The sequence below is a fragment of the Leptonychotes weddellii genome, chromosome 1 (genome assembly GCF_054177405.1).
Source record: "Leptonychotes weddellii isolate Sample4059 chromosome 1, ASM5417740v2, whole genome shotgun sequence".
Taxonomy (NCBI): domain Eukaryota; kingdom Metazoa; phylum Chordata; class Mammalia; order Carnivora; family Phocidae; genus Leptonychotes; species Leptonychotes weddellii.
The window spans coordinates 133,675,478-133,693,353 of NC_138369.1; the positions used below are offsets into that span (position 1 = coordinate 133,675,478).

At 40.9% G+C, this 17,876-nt stretch overlaps 1 protein-coding gene across 1 annotated transcript in view; it reads left to right on the top strand.

The window, feature by feature from the left end:
* HGD (homogentisate 1,2-dioxygenase) overlaps positions 1-17,876 on the top strand; it is a 41,692-nt gene that overhangs the window by 7,930 nt on the left and 15,886 nt on the right. Inside the window, exons 4-7 of the mRNA XM_006731937.3 lie at positions 1,886-1,991; positions 14,556-14,615; positions 16,534-16,625; positions 17,738-17,772. Coding sequence (XP_006732000.1) covers positions 1,886-1,991; positions 14,556-14,615; positions 16,534-16,625; positions 17,738-17,772 — 293 coding nt within the window. The remainder of the gene's footprint in view (positions 1-1,885; positions 1,992-14,555; positions 14,616-16,533; positions 16,626-17,737; positions 17,773-17,876) is intronic.

Below are 17,876 nucleotides of genomic sequence, written 5' to 3' on the forward strand. Positions count from 1 at the left end.
GGGTTGGCCTGGTGGTGGGTGTTGAGGAGGGCACGTTCTGCATGGAGCACTGGGTGTTGTGCACGAACAATGAATCATGGAACACTTCATCTAGAACTAATGATGTAATGTATGGGGATTAACAGAAGAATAAAAAAAAAAAAATTGAAAAAAAAAAAAGAGATAATGATAGTACCTACTTCATAGTTGTGGTGAGGATTAAAGGAAAGAATGCCTATAAAGTACTAGCACATTGCCTGGCGCACGGTGAGTGCTCGATGAACATTAATTTGTCCAACCATCATTACTGTCACCACAGCAGAGTTTCTCCTTCCAGTACAGGGTATGCCTAGGAGGCTGCCAGAGAGCTGAGTGTGAGCTATGGCAAGGGCTGTGCTACCATGTGCATATCAATAGCGCTTCTCTCTTGATAGCTTTGTGCATGGAGGGAAGAGAGAGTTTCTCATACTTGCCAAAATCGGGGGTTAATTCTATTGCTATTTAATCACCTCTCTTTGCTATCCCAAACAGTCAAGGTAAGGTAAGCACACTGACAATTCCTGTCCATTCTAATTTATGGCAACCTAACCTCCATGACTATGTTCTTGACTTTATGGCCCATTCGTTAATGGGACACCTGGACTCCAGATTCTGCTGCCTACCCCCATTATTCAGCGATATCTTCAGCCAGCAGGAGCTTAGCTCTGTTCCAGGAGGCTGAAAAGGAGCTGTTGGCATTTCATTAAGAAGTTGGCACGAATCCTTGAATCAGAATTAAATCTCTGACCAGGGCAATGTAGTGCTGCCTGGGGAGTTTTATAAACAGCTAAAAAATAAGGGACACTAGGCATAGCTCACCCATCTGTTTAGAACTCTCCAAAGGTATCCACAATAATTTTGTGAAAATGTTCAAAATCCCAAGGGGAAAGAAAGAACCAGCTCCATCCATAGGTGAGCAAGCCTGGGATTCTTAGAGTGAGTCACTCCTCCTTTAAACCACAGAGTGGAGGGCTCTCACAAAACTAACAGAGATTATACCTGCTAAGTGTTAATTTTTATCAGATTAGTTAGCTGATCCCTTAGGAACTGAGAGGGGAAAAGCAAGACAGAGAATGTGGAAAATTTGGACCATCATAAAAATCCAGATGATTAGAGTTAGACAATTCAACTCATATCTAGTAAGTGAGCACTTAACTGTGTGTGAGACATTCTAGATACATAAGCTGAATCCTTGCAACAATCCTAGGAGATAAGGATGAGAAACAGGGTCAGGGAATTTTTGTAACTTGCCCAGGATCACACAGTTGCTTCTAAGATTGTTAAGCTCTGATGGTTCTGGTACTTGGCCCTGAAGAAACTGGAAGACAAATTGGAGGACCCATTTACCCTTAGGGACTTTTGAATTACTTAAATTATTTCTACCAATAGCATGTATTACTTTTATAATTTTTTTAAAAATGTATTTCAAAAATAAAAAAAAACTACCCATGTTCTCTCAATCTATGTAAGATTCATTGTCCTCACCTTCCAGAGTGAGAATTAGTATCCGATGACGTATACACACTAATGTTTTTCTATGGATTTTCCTGTACAGATATCCCTCAAGGTACTTTTCCCCTTCCTTTATAATTGTCACTGGGAATGAAAATTCTTCATTTTTTGTCAGTATGGGAACCACCAAGAGCCAGAGCCCCAATTTGAAGAGTGATGGATAGAGTGGAAAGGTGGGAAAAGGCCAGGGCTATGGGCAGCAGTGGCTATTAAGAAGTGATGCTGTGTCATTGTTTCTCACATTAAAGCCCACAGATCGTTGTTGACTTGAACATCTTCCTGATGGTACTTCCTGAGCAGTCTGCATATCCCCGTAACACCGCCCTAAGGCTTATGTGTCCTTGTTTTCCCCCAGCTGGCTTTATAGGATTCTACCTTCAGTTTCTCACAAGCCCTTTGAATCTATCGACCAAGGCCATGTCACTAACAACTGGGATGAAGTTGACCCCGACCCTAATCAGGTAAACTGGTCTTGTGCAATGGAGCATACCATGTATCCAGAGCCTTGACTATAAATATTTAAGTCAAACCTGAGTCTTTGAGAAATTAGACATTTTTTAAAAATAAATGCTAAAGTATGTCTGTTATTTTGCTCATACTTGGGTGGGAGTTTTGGAATTGACTGTTCACGCGCACGCGTGAGTGTGTGTGTGTATTCATATACTCTGCTTTCGGTAATGAGACAGATCCAATACCATAGTGGACAGAGCTCTGTTTTTGTTCCTTACCTTTGAGAACTCCAGTATATTCCCTTTGTCTCTTAGCTTAGGTACATGCCACGGATAACAGGGATATAATGCAGGAAGTAAAACAGACCTGGGTCTGCATCCCTGCTCCTCCACTTACCCACTGGGTCTTTGAGCCACGGTGTTTCACCTGTACCCTGGGGTGATCACAACATCTGCCATGTAGTGCTGTTGTGAAGATTACATGGAAGAACAGGTGTGAACATGCTTCACAGTGCCCGGCACATGGGAGGCAAGACCCAGGACCCTGATACAGCCATGTTGATATACTCACTTAAAGGCAGCAGTCTAATATCAAGTATAAAATCTTGAATTTTATATTCAGGTCAATGTGGTTTCTTGTTTTATATTTTTTTTATTCTGAGGTCCCTGTCTGCCAAATTGACAGAAAACAACTTCATTTCAGTCTTCCCTGGGAATCGCTGGCTTTAAACAATGCCAAAGTAGAGTAGGGGTTGGGCCTTACTGGTTGGTTCTCTCTCACTGGGTGATATGAGATGCCCACTGTTCTGCTACCATCATGCAGAGGCTTGGGCAGGGAATCGTCTGCCAGTCCACTTCTGGTTCTGTTGTCCTGGGTATGCCACACAACTCTTCCCTCCTTCTCGGAGTTGCTGGGTGTAGGTTCAAGAGTCTTCTTTGTATTCAAAGTCTACACAGCCAATTCTATCAGCCAATTCATCTCTTTCTCTCTCATTCTCTCCTTCCCACAGCCCGAGGAAATCTGATGCCTCTCCTTGGTTTACCAAGACATTATGTCTATACCTACAACTCGCCTTCCCCTAAATGCTTAGATTTTTTGCAGAACAAAAGCCAGAATAATCATAGTCACTTTTGGTTTCCTGTTCTGCTCCATCTCTTCTAATTACGGAAATCTCAGAGAACTGAGTACCTGCTTGAATGCTACTTACTCCTCTCCAGCAGGGACAGAAGGGAGGCCTTCAGAGTGAAAAACAAAATTTGAGTTAACAACTTAAAATGTTAGCCATCTCACAACCATTTTGAAACCAGGATATATTGTCTAAATGACTGCCCCTTAAACTTATGTGAAGTTTAATGCATGAAGCAAACATCCTCCCCGTTCACCACTGGCCTGTTTTTGCCTCTCAGCATAGGGGAAAAGGTCGTCCCTGCTTCAAGCCCCCAACCCTGCGGGCACCATGCCCTACCAAGACCCAAAGCCAGGCTTTCAGCTCCTGCCCCTTTCCACTTCCTCCAGTCAGAGCTCTTGTGCAGATCACAGTTTGCACAACCGACCTGGGGACCCGGTCTTCACCTCGTCCTTGAGTCTCACCTGGCTTCCTAATCCAGGCCCATCTGACCATTTTTTCCCCCACCCTTAGGTTAAGAATGCATCTGGCAGACCATCCTCATTTAACCATCTAGTTCCCCACCCAGCTCCTAAAGGGCCATAAATCATTCTAGCCCAAGTCACTGCTCATTCTCTGGAAATCTGCTGGATTCCTCCTCAATGGGTTACATCTCAAATTTGCTAATTTCTCTCTTAGAGTTACAATGGTTGTGCTTGTTTGTTTTTGACCAATAAATAGACCTGACGGCTTAATAATGGGACTCTATCTTCTACTAGAAAATATAAAGGATGGATGCCTGTACTTTGACAGAATTCCTGGTCAGGCTAAATAAATTAAGCATTTAATATATACTAGTTTTGGAAGGTTGAGAGGGGATTTGAGCCACAAGAATTTTCCCTATTCTTTTCTTCAGGCAGCATAAGGGAATACTCAATTAAATTTCTGATAGTTCTCTCAAGTGGAGCCAAATCTCATATTATACAAAGGAACAGGGTGGTTGTAGAATCAGCAAGTAAGACAAAAATTAAGTACAAACAAAATTACTTCTGAAAAATCCCTTGAATCACCCACAAATTATAGGATACATGGTTTTGTGTATGCCACCCTGTATGGTAATTCTTATGTACACTGAATTTGAGAACTAACTACACTAAATAGAGCTAGACTAAAAGAAAGATTACAGGGAAAGGCCATACGCAAATGTTTGGGAATTCAAATCATGGGCCTTTATTTATTTTTTTTTTAAAGATTTTATTTATTCATTTGACAGGGAGAGAGCACAAGCAGGGTGAGCAGCAGACAGAGGGAAAGGGAGAAGCAGGCTCCCTGCTGAGCAAGGAGCCAGATGCGGGGCTTGATGAGGGGCTTGATGAGAGGCTTGATCCCAGGACCCTGGGATCATGACCGGAGCCAAAGGCAGATGCTTAACCAACTGACCCACCCAGGCACCCCTCATGGGGCCTTTAGGATAGCTACCAAATAACTAGTGGTAAATAAGGCAGAGTGGGAAATTTCAGTGCCCTTGCCTACTCATATCACCCACACCAATCATCAAAGCCTCTATAAACTTAATACATCTTCATAGATTTGTTTATGGTTGTGTGGCCAACACTGGAGCCACACTTATTTTTATATAATTTATTTGGGGTAGGGGTCAGGTTTTAAGCCTAACCTTTAAGGAAAATATGAGTGTGATGTGAGTCTACTGAGTGTAATAAGTAACATGCTCATGTTTTTATTACACATTATTATTTCTATGACTTTTATTGATACATTTTATTTAACATGAATACACCCCTTTATAGTGATTATTTTGTAGTACAGGTGGCTTATCCAGGGAAGCTAACCTCACTCTGATAGAATTTTTCTGGTTTTGTCTTGTTATAAAAGTAATACATGCTTAATAAAAACTCAAATGATGTAGAAATTAACAAAGGAGAAAATGGAAGTCTCTCATCATAGGCGAGAGTCAAGTATGCCATTTTTGCACGTTATTTTATTGTTTCATAACCAGCTAACATACATTTTGAGAATGAAGTTTGAGGCAACTGCATTAAAAAGCCTGAGTTAATGTAGAGGCATCAAAAGAGCTGGACCAACAGTTTCTGCTTGCTTTCTAGTAGATACTAATTATATATTTGTTTCCTCTCTTTCCCTGTGTTTCCCATTCTAGCCTCCCTTTGCACTTCTCCTTGAACTGTTACCTTTCTCCTGTTTTGAACTCCTTCAAACACATTCTATATGATGGCCACCAAATGAATTTCTTCTCCATTATTTCCCTTTTTTTCATTTACGACCTTGTGCTCACATGCTTTGAGACAGCTGTGCCCCGGAACTCAACAGTGTCTCTGTGGGCAAAAGCTACACCGAGGTAGCAGTTTATCATCCTCCTGTTCTGTGACTTACCTCCCCTGCCATCCTGCTTCCTTTGCCCTGCTACACACATCCTGGCTGTTCGTGCTACGTCGATCCTTTTGTCTTTTCATTTACACCTTCTTGACAAGTTAATACCTCTTTCCAATTTTATGCTTCATTAATAACCACAGCGATCTGCATTCATCACTTCTCCCCTCTCATAACCTCTTCCAAATATGGACACTAGATCTCATCGAGAAAGTCTCAGAAAATTATATTTAGGTATCCGTCTGACAGTCCTTCTCTCTTGAAGCCTGTATTGTAGGTGTGTCTTCACCTGTCACAGACCAAAATAAATAATTCATCAGTTTCACCAACTCCCCATATTAGTCATCTCTGGGAATTTGAAGACTTGAAAATTACCTAATATTTCCTTCAAGAGAGCATCATGGGATATGCTATTATCACTGTCATCTTTGATACCTTCCCAGGAAGATTGAGGACAATATTCCCAAAACAAATGTCTAAGAATTAATGCAAACTCTTTTTGGGTGTATTTAGATTCAGCCTGTGGACATAACAAGTTCAATCCATTAATATCTCACATAAGAAATATACCGAATTTTGTTCATCATGTACCTTCCTCTAACTTCTGGAATCTCAGAATTTAACAAACAAATCTGCATCCAGTTTAACTGTGATTTTGCAGATTTCAATTAGCATTCTTGAATCAGCATTCCTCTTTAAAGATCAGAGTCCTTTAAAGTTTATCTTTCTTATTACTACATCCCTAACCTTTTGACTTTTGGAAAGTCAGACTGGAGCCAGTTAAGCCTCAGCTGAGAAATTACCTCTTAGTTCTCAACCAGTATAATTTGGACCAAGTGATAAACACCTCACAGATAATTAAAGACCAAGCCATAAAATTCCCTTTGCCTCTAGGACATGCAAATTACCAAAAATGTTTCCAAAAATACACCCTCCCTGGGTATTTGCTATCTAATTTGTCAAACTCTTCAGCTCTGCCATCCCTAAAAGCCCCCTCTCTTAAAAAATGTCCTGGATTTCCCACTTCTTTAAGCTTTTGACCAAGACTCTCCTATTCACACCAGATGTCTTGAGAAAGATATCTAAACCCATTTTATCACCCCCACTCATCTCTGAACCCTTTACAGTTCAGCCTGCCCAGACTACCCTGTTGAAACTATATCTTCTTTAAACAACAATAATGCACTCCCCACTATTGGGGAGTTTTTATTCAAAACTTACATAAGAGTGTCAATGCCCAATAATCCCATCAATGCAGAGCTAACCACTTCTAATTTTTTAGTTTCTTTCTTTCCAGTTTTTTTTTTTTTGGTAAATAAGATCTGGGGTCCCATGCAGCCAGAAGCCAATCTTCATTTGTTTCTCCTGAGAACATTAAGAATACCCAATATATAACCTACAAGAACACTTGGTAAACTCCCCTTTCCCTAGTTCTTCCAGACTCTAGCCCTCTCACACCCTGAGTCCTCTCTCATTTCACCACTCATCTTCCCCAAGCTCCTCAGCCCTGCCTCTGGTTCACAGCATGATGCTGCCTCCTCCTCCTCCCCCTCCTCTTTCTGCTCCTGGAGAATGAACTTACAGTGTAGGTCCCCATCCCCTTTCCTAAAAGACTCACACATGAAACAGGGATCTGCATGGTGAGGCTGGAATTCACAAGATTGAGAGGAGGATGGGCAAATCAGAATTTTCCAAAGAGGCAGAGAAGGGCAGAGGAAGGGCCGTGAATAATCATATATTAATGCTGTTTTAGAAATCAGTTATACAAACAAACAAAAAGTAGAAACAAACCCATAAATACAGAGAACAAACTGATGGTTGCCAGAGGGGAGGGAGGGTGCGGAGATGGGCAAAATGGGAAAGGGAGGGGGAGGTACAGGCTCCCAGTTATGGAATGAATAAGTCACGGGGATAAAAGGTACAGCATGGGGAATATAGTCCATATTATTATAATAGCGTTGTATGGTGACAGATGGTAGCTACACTTGTGGTGGGCATAGATAGCATCGTGTATAGACTTGTCGAATCACCAAGTTATAACCTGAAACTAATGTCACATTGTGTGTCAACTATACTTCAATTTTAAAAAATCAGTTATATATATATTTACTCTAATGAGAGTTGTGCTGTAATACCGTTTTACATTGTGGGTTTTTTTTTATTTAAACATCATATTTTGTGCCTTTTCTCATGTCTTTTTAAACTCCTTGAGTATAGGTGATTTTTAATGTGGCTTTGTAATCCAATATATGTTTATAAGGTAAGTCTTCTATTGTCAAATATTTAGAGTGTTTCCATTTTTACTATCATAAATCATCTATGGCTAAATACATACATGTTTCTCCTCAACATCCCAAAGCCTACAACAGTTGACTTCCCTCTCTTCTTCCCGTGCAGGCTCCCAAGATAGGCAGTCAAGATCCCTAATTTACTATCATGTCTTTCAAACCCTCCACTCTCTACCGTGTGCCCTACCCACCAACTATACTGGAAAATTTACCATTTCAGGGCAATACCCTAAGTTTTCCTGCATCATTGCTTTATGCTCTTTCACCTATCTGGAATTTTCTTTTTTTCCCTCACAAATATTCACCCATCCAAATCCCACCCATAATTTAAGACTCATCTTAAATACCACTTTCTTCCTTGAGCCTTATCTATAATTCTCAGGGTATTTGAGAATAGGATCTATGTCTCCATCATCTTCATATGACCTGCGGTGTTCAGCACATGTCTTCTTCCAAAGAGTAGAACCACAAGTATTTGTTGAATTGACTCCCTGATAGCTCAGATCCCATCATCCTATAAACAGACTAGATTGCATTTTCCTAAATGCATTCACTGGTGTTTGCCAAAAGTATTAGAGTGCACGTTGCTTTCTGTTCAGCCCTTTTGGATAGCTTGCTGGCTCTTTTTACAGTAAATCTCCATCAACTTGCATTTCACTCCTTGGAAAGATGTTGGCACTTCCTGAAAACCAGATTATTTCATTGTGTGTATCTCTCATTTTCCATATATAAGAATGTTAAATAGGTTCTATGCCAGGACTTATTCTTGAGGTAACATTTCTCTTCCAAGTCATTTCTACTTACCTATTTCCTTGTTTTCCTATCAGAAAATGCCCACGCTTCCAAGGTCTTCTGTAATAGTTTCCCTGAGGGCAGAGACTGTCATGTTTACTGCCAGCACCTGGCATTAAACTTGGCACACAGAGAGGTCCAATAAATCATTTGAATGAATTAATATAAGGAGCTTGAATAAGAATGCTGACACTGAAAGACCTTAGCAAGGTTCAGGTCCCAGGAGTCAGACTGGGCCAGGGCAACTTAGCACTGGAGGAGTAGTAAATAAGTAATAAGTAGTAAATAAGTAATAAGTAGTAAATAAGTAGTAAATACTTAGTAAATAAGATTGGAAGACCAAGTACAAGACCGTTAAAGAGAGGCAAAGCCTGGGTTTAGAAGCTATGCAGATCATGAATAGTTTGGGAAGCAGATCAAGATAGGCTGAGATATAAGGGCTCAGAGTGTAGGTTACTAAGAGAGACTGGGAGAATCTTGGTATCTGTTCTTAGTAGAGAAAACTTCTCTAAACCATCAGTCCTTTCACTTCTAAAATAGAGATGATAATCATAGGCATCTCAGAAGGTTGTCGTGAGTATTAAATGTCATCCAACAAATATTTACTGAGTGACTACTATGTTTCATGCTCTATGCTACGTGCTAACTAATGGATGTAATACTCTTAGTTTTATATTCAAATGCAGGGTCAAATGGGAATCCAGGTTTCTATTTATGAAAAAATGCCGTTCAAATCCCATGAAGCATTATCTTTTTTGTAGCTTCATGGAAGACTTTTTTAAATTTAAATTTTAGTTAGTTAACATACAGTGCAATATTGGTTTCTGGAGTAGAGTTCAGTGATTCATCACTTACATACAACACCCAGTGCTCATCACAACACGTACCCTCTTGAATACCCATCACCCATCTAGCCCATCACCCACCAGCCTCCCTCCATCAACCCTTAGTTTCTTTCTCTATTGGTTAGGAGTCTTTTATGGTTTGTTTCCCTCTCTCTTTTTCTTCCTCCTTCCCATATGTTCATCTGTTTTCTTTTCATGAAAGACTTTTGAAAGTCTGAATAAAGTATAGTGACTTGCATCCTCCTTACCTGTGCTCTTGCCTATTACCTCAACTCCAATGGGTCACTCAAAGCCTCATTTCTCTCCACATAAATCATGTTGGCTTTTCTTTTAAATTACTAGATTTGCTGAAGAATTCAGTGAGCCACTGTTTTATTTTATTCACGCCACACACATATACACACATCTTCCTGAGTTTGTACTAAAACTCACTGTAGTGGGATTACCCTGGGCCTCCCCTAGCCATAGCTACTGCTAATAATTGCTAACATATTGTGGTCACTCTGTATCTACAAGTTACTTCCAAATTCTTAGATAGATGGTATCAGCTTCTAATGATACATCTACCTCTAGTCAGCCATTATTGTTGAGAGTATCTAACTCATCTAATCTAATTGAGTCCAAGGCAGTTTTGGAGGGAATTTCAGTAAGTCAAAGAATCTTCGTGTTGAAAGGGATCTTCAGATCATCTAGTCCAACTCCTGGTCTTCTGACTCTGGAAATACTGAGGTCAAATCTCTAATTTCTTTTTCATTCCTGAGCGTGCATTTTAAATCTTGATCATTAAATGTTGCCACTGATCTCTGTTTTTCTCCTTTGGTAACCTTAAAAAATTTTAATTCTAACTTTGAATTCCCTTGAAGATGCTTTTCAAATTATTTCTAACCACCCCATTTCTGGTAAGTAAAAGTTTATTTTCCAATAGCATTTGTAGTATACAGCTGCAAAATGTGTGAAGCAATGTTAGAACTGAAAGGAGAAATAGATAAATCCACAATTATAGTTAGAAACTTCAACATCTCTCTCTCAACAGTTGATAGAACAACTAGACAGAAAATCAGGATATGGAAGAACTGAGGGTTTTTCACATTCATAAAGACTTACATTTTAGAAAAAATCTTTGGATTTTTAGAAACATTTGCCAATTTACTATTGCCTGAATGTCACTTGACCACAAATATTCTCACAAATTTGCTTTAGTCTTATTCTTTGAGATGTTAGCAATGTTCTTAGTGCCTTATATTTATTCATTCATTCAAACATTCAATAGAATTTTATTAATATCCTCTATAGTCAAGACATTGCATTGAGTACTACAATTGATTTCATTGTTTTTGAAATGTTTAATAATTAAATTCTGTGTGAAGGGTTATTTAGTAATAATATATAGTATGAACTTTAAAAACTGTTTAAAAAGTTATAGAACTGAATCAACTAACAAGCATCCTTTACCACTTTCAAAAGCTCTTCTCTGAAGAGAATTCTGGAATTATAGTTTCCTCCAGCACTCCATTGTTACATGTAAGAAAAAATACAATCCAGAGAGAGAAAATGACTTCACTTGCCTGAGGTCACAGAATAAATGGAAACAGAGGCAGTATCAGGAACCAGATCTCCTTCCCGTCTCAGCCCAATACACAACCCCCTTGGGCTGGCCTTGGATCAGAGGGTTACTGCTCCACAGCATGCAATTAAGCTGAACATCTGGCTTTAGCAGGAGACATTTCTGCCCTCCACTTCATGGGTTCTTCCTGTTTATCATCTCCCCAGATCTCCCTCCTCACATTCAACAACATATCACACCAAAGCTCCTGACACAAATCTCTTGCCCAAATATCAAAAGCTGGCTTCTTCTTGTGAGTACTGGATTTATCAGAACCAGCTTGGGTTTTTATTATCCTTCAGGATACACTGAATATACATCCTGTACAATCTGCTGCTATCAGACCCAGCTGATAAATTGCTTCTTTCTCCATACCAGTTCCATCATTTGAAGGGTATCATTTTTGCATTAGAGAAGATTCTTCAAGACCACTGCCTCATCTAGTGTGTGGGCCCTGTTGAAGGCATGCTCTCTACATCATCATGTAGGTGCCTGTCCACCCGACACCCCTGGCTCTCTCCTCATGACTTGAGGGTTGATATGCCACAGAAGACTGAAAAACTGACCAGCAACAAACAACCAAACCAACCTCTCAGCCTCTCTGGCTTAGTTTTTCCCACTCACAGAAGACAAACCTCTTCTTTGGGGTTTAGGACTTTATTTCTAACCCCAACAGGTATTTCAATTTCAGGAAGATCTACAAAGGTGTTGTCCCACTCACAGAAGACAAACTTCTTCTTTGGGGTTTAGGACTTTATTTCTAACCCCAACAGGTATTTCAATTTCAGGAAGATCTACAAAGGTATTGTCTCACTACAACAAATCAGGCAGTGCTTCTCCTATTACTGGAATTTCTTCTCTTTCTTTCTTTTCTCTCTTCCTTCCTTCCTTCCATTCTTTCTTTCTCTTTTTTCCTTTCTTTCCTTCTCTTTTTTCTTTCTTATTTCTTTCTCTTATCTTCTTTTTTAGAAATTTATTTATTTGAGAGTGTGTGTATGTGTGTGGACGCGCGCGGGTGTGCGCACAAGCTGGGGAGGGGCAGAGGGAAAGGGAGAGGGGAAGCAGACTCCCCACTGAGCATGGAGCCCTACAGGGGGCTGGATCTCATGACCCTGAGATCATGACCTGAGGGAAACCAAGAGACGGACACTTAACCGACTGAGCCATCCAGGCGCCCCTTCTCTTTTCTTGCTTTCCTTTTTTTCTTAGGTTTGTAAATATTTACCCTTGTGCTATTTAAACATCCTTGCTATTTAGTAGCTAGCATGTCACTGCCACATCTGGCCAAAGACACCACAATTTAGTTGATTGATTAATTTATTGATTGGTTGATTGGGTGGACTTTTCTGAGTATGATGCTTGGTTCAGTAATATAAGAATCACAGAATCTCTGGCTGGATGTGCTGATTCTTAAACTGTAACTGCCCCATTAGTAGATCTTTTATAAAATAAAGATTTTATAAAATACAGAACAGATTCTGATTTAATTGAGTCTTGGGTCTCAAAGTCCTTCTGGGTGGCTCTCATGGGTAACCAGGTTCAGAACCTCTGGATAGGTCTAAAAGGTTGCCCAGGCAACTATTGATCTGATGCTTAAATCCCTTCCCTTGGGAAACTAGAAGGTTGACTCTTCTTAAGACCAAGACACTAGGTAGTCTAGTCTTCCAGACAATCTTCCTGGGTGTACAAACTCTGCACACTGCTAATGTAGAGGGAAGCAGTGTGTAGTGATTAGTACTAGACTAGAACTTCCTCTCAGAAAGCTAGAAGTGCTTAGCTGTGGCCCTTCCTGATGTCAGGGGACTATCCTCCTAGGTCAGTGGTTTTCAACCAGGGAAAATTTGTCCCCCAGATGACATGTGACAATGTCTGGAGACATTTTTGGTTATTACAACTTGGGGGAGTGCTACTGGGATCTAGTGAGTAGTGGTCAGGGGCTGCTGCTAAACATCCTACATACACAGGATAGCCCCACAACAAGGAATTATCCAATGCAAAATGTCAATAGTGCTGAAGTTAAGAAACCTTTCCCAGATCCTTGCTCTCAGGTTCTCCTTCCTCCCAGGAAATACCATCTTTAATGGAATTAGTCCTAAACTTTTTCCTTTTTTTTTTTCTTTTTTCTGGGGCTTGAACTCATGACCCTGAGATTAAGACCTGAGCTGAGATCAAGACTCGGATGCTTAACCAACTGAGCCATCCAGGAGCCCCTAAACCTTTTCCTTCTTTCTGAGGCACGATTTCAACAACGTTTTCCAAATCGACATTTTCTATCCTTTTAATTTTTTTTTTATTTTTTTGTTTTGTTTTGTTTTTTAAAGATTTTATTTATTTATTTGACAGAGAGAGAGATAGCGAGAGCAGGAACACAAGCAGGGGGGAGTGGGAGAGGGAGAAGCAGGCTTCCTGCCGAGCAGAGAGCCCGATGTGGGACTCGATCCCAGGACCCTGGGATCATGACCTGAGCCGAAGGCAGACGCTTAACGACTGAGCCACCCAGGCGCCCTTTCTATCCTTTTTAAGTCGTCCCAAGATGAGATCATCTTGCTTTGCTTTTAAAAAATAAAGACTGCCACCTGACTATGTCAGAGAGGCAGAATGATCCTAGTGCCACCTTTCCCACTTGCTGCTTCCTCTCCCACTCAGCTGCTTCTCCAAAATACGAAATGAGCCAAGCCACGTGACCTAGGGGAGGCCTGCCTTGTCTTCACTGACCGGGCACCACAGCTGGTGGAACTGGCCCCGGGGGCACAGGCCATTGCGTGAGATGTCCTGAGGTTTACAGGCCCGCTGCCAGGCTGATTAGTAAGTGCTGGACCAACACACTTTTAGTAGGTCCTAGACCTGCTGATTTTTCGCCCCACTTCCTTAGATCATTTCATTATTAAATTAAAGATTGTTGTGATTTAAACTGAACTGTCAGGCGGCCTGGGGACAAACGTGGGGTTTGGTGAAGAAATGGAACCTGGTACAGCATTTACTAAATCCAACCTCAGTTGGGTGTTTTTTTCTTTCTCTTAAAGAAATAATTCAAAACTCCCAAGGCTAGAAGTAGAAGTAGAACCTTCTCCTGCAGTGTCAGGAGCCCACACAGAGAGGCTGGCATGCCAGGAAAGGAAGCTGATTATAAATAGCATAAAAAGCAGCATCAGTCAAAACTCACTGATGTGCCTGAGCAAAATGTTAAAGGAAACAAACAGCTTCTGAAATAAGAAGCAATGATCTTTTTAAATTTTTTTAATTTGAAGTGCTAAAGAATGAAAACTGTAGATAGATAGATAGATAGATGATAGATCAAACACACACACAACCACACACACACTACATACATACATACATACATACACAGAACCCAACTGAGACCCTTGAGGAAGTAATGGGTAATTATTAATTTTAAAATAACAAAATTACAAGTAGTCGGAGCCACACAGAAGGAACAGCCATCCTTTTTCTGTGTGATCAGTGCTATTTATTTAGAAAGCCTATGGTTTCCCCTTCTAAAATAATTTTCCTGTTACATGTATTTTTTTTCCCAGCTTCGATGGAAACCATTTGAGATCCCAAAAGCATCTCAGAAGAAGGTGGACTTCGTGAGCGTAAGTCAATGCCATGCACACCTTCCCTCTGCTCTGCTTTCTTCCCCGGTGAGCGATCCAGCCCTTTGCAGGCTGAATGCCAGGCGGCAGCAGACTTAGAGGCAGGCAGCAGAGACAGCACCACCAGCCCCTGCTTCCAGGGCTGGCCAAGGGATGTCTTACTTCCAGGCACCAAATGGCCGCTGACACCAAAGGGCACTGGTGAGCTATTTACAACATCTCTGAATGGCCAATGGAAATTGAGCATTTACCTGACTCAGGTTTCTTTGTTTTGGGTCAGAACAGGGGTTCTTAGCTTTTTTTTCCCCCATGGACTCCTTTTTTTTAATTTCGTTAGCTACCATACAGTGCAATATTTGTTTCTGGAGTAGAGTTGGTAATTCATCGATTACATACCACACCCAGTGCTCATCACAACAAGTGCCCTCCTTAATCCCCATCACCCACCTAGCCCATTCCCCACCCACCTCCCTCCATCAACCCTCAGTTTGTTCTCTACAGTTAAGAGTCATTTATGGCTTGTTTCCCTCTCCATGGACTCCTTTAATAGTCTGGTAAAGCTTGTGTTTTTAAATGCATAAAATAAATTACATAAAATTACAAAGAAGTTGATCATATTGAAATACAATGATAAAAATATTAAAATAACAAATTTGGTTTTATAGTAAGTAACATATGCTTCCTTATAAATGCACTAAATCACAAGATCTATGGAAAGATCTAACAGCTATAGTTGTTAGAAATATGAGCATAAACGAGATTCTGGAATAGCTGTAACAACTATAATGTGATCTAAAAATATCCATGATTTCTATCAGTGACCAGGTTACAGGTACTTTTAATACTTCTGTAGTTTGTTGCTTACATTCATATTAACCAAAGAAAATGATACATTTCAGAGATTATTGAAAATAAATATATAATTTTGTTCCCACCCAAGTTCATGAACTTTCTGAAATGGACCTAGAATAGCATCAACTCAGGGTGACAACTCTAGTTAATGCAATGCTGATCAGAAGTTCTGCTTGGTAGTTACAGATGTTGGGAGTATTAGAACATTGTGCTCAGAGCAAACCATATGTAGAGGAGAGGGAAGGGAGCCTCAAGGCAGAGGGGCTCAAAGAAGGCAGTGGGAGGTTTTGCAGACCAACCTCAGTCCATGGCTTACTTAGGGAGAGTCCAGGTGCCCAGCCATGGGCCAAATTGTTTGGATCATGCAGAATTCCTTAGCTATATTAAGTGCTCCAAACTCTGTGTAGGTTCATCTAAATAGACTCCAAACTGACAAACTGAATTAAAATACAAAAAGAAATCCCCCACTCTGGGTGAATTATGGATATCTGAAGGAGCAGGGTTCCCTCCTTTCCATCTGCAGGTTTGGGGCTGAAGAATTTTGAGAAGACCCATGTGTTAAGGCTTCTTGGACTGTGGATTATCAGCAGAGAGGATTACAGTTGGTCAGAATGCTTCCACTTCCCTGTTGTGGAAAACTTAGGGCTGATCCTATGTATAAGCACAAAGCTGCCTACCTGGTCAGGTGCATTTGAGGGGCATTAATTGGTCCCTAATGTGGCAAGCTTCCTCCCTAGGCCTCCTAGGTATCTGGTTTCACCTCTGAAAGAAACTCTCCCCCAGGTTGATCTTAAGCACCAAACTCATAAAATGCCAAGTAAGGTCATCTTAGCCATTGAGACAATCCAGATCTAGGGCCATGGCTGGCAACTAGGGTCAGCCACCACCTACCATAAAACCCATAAATCTTGAGTTCCCCAGAAGCAGGCTGAACCCCGAATGTCCCACTCGTCCCACGGAGCAGACCCTATAGAACCTTGCCTCCTGGCTCTCAGGGACCAGGAGGAGGGCTGGCCTCTTGGACAAGACTTGCATACACCCTTCCTTCTCCTGCTATTCCTTCCAGGGCCTGCATACCTTGTGTGGAGCTGGAGACATAAAGTCTAACAATGGACTTGCCATCCATATTTTTCTCTGTAACACCTCCATGGGGAACAGGTAAGTGGCTCAGTGCTTGGGCAGAACATCCCTATTCCCAAAGAGCTGTTGGCCAGAGAGAGAAAGCCAGGTGGTTGTTTTATGTTATTGTTTTTTCCCCCCCAGAGCAACATTGATATACATTTATTAATAAGTGAGCATTTCAATCTTGACTGATCCCTGTAACATAAATAAGAATTTCACATAACAATGCAAATAGAAAAGAGACAATGGGCATTGGGAAGCTAGAATAGTCCAAGAGGTATTTTGACTTTAATCAGGTTTGGGTCAGAATATCTCTAATTTCTTAAAGTTCGCCAGGGCTGTTCTTGAGTCTAAAGTCATACTGCATGAGCAGCCATTAAGGGCCACCAGTTGGTGGCAGGTCAAGCTGACAGACTTTGGCTTCAGCTATTAACTGTGTAAGCTTAACATTCCTCAATAGAGGAGCTTACATATTGGATTTTTTTTTTAATCAGAAAAAATATGTAAATGGCATTCTGCCTCTTCTTGGAGAAGCAGAATCTCAGACCAGTTTTGCACGCTACCTCTGGAACCAGACTGTTACATCCAAAGCCCCATTCCACTCCTCCTGGCTGAGTAATCTGAGCAAGTCATTCAACTTCTCTGAGCCATGACAAGGCACTGAAGATGTCTCTTTGGGTCCAACATCATATCATACCACCTCCTCTCTTTTCCCCTGAGCCTCATTAGCCTTCACTCAGTTCTTTCAGCCTGCCTCAGAGCATTTGCATGTGCTGTTCTTTCTGCCTGAAATGTTCTTCCCACTCCCCAAACTCTTGCCTAGATAATTCCTTCAGATCTCAGGTCAAATGTCCCTTCTTCAGGGAAGGCTTTGCTGACTCCTCACATTGGATCATGTTCATTATTCCTTCATTCCCCTGAACCTGACTCTCTACGATGATACAGTTCTGTAATTATTTGATTGCTGTCTCACTTCCTACTAGGCTGTAAGCTGCATGAGGGCAGAGATTGGGTCATTTTGCTCACCAGTTTATATCCAGCACTGAACCTGGCACATGGTGGGTGGTAAACAATAATACGTGGAGTGAATTAATTTGTCTGGACAATGTTAAAACTGAAAATCACAGGAATTATTCTTTATGTTTCAGATGTTTTTACAATTCAGATGGGGACTTCTTGATTGGTAAGTTCTGAGGATTTCACTGTGAATTGATCCCCAGTCACAAGCTGCTTTTCAATTTTATACATATTATTTTCCTTTATCCTTCAATCTGTCTTATGTAGAGC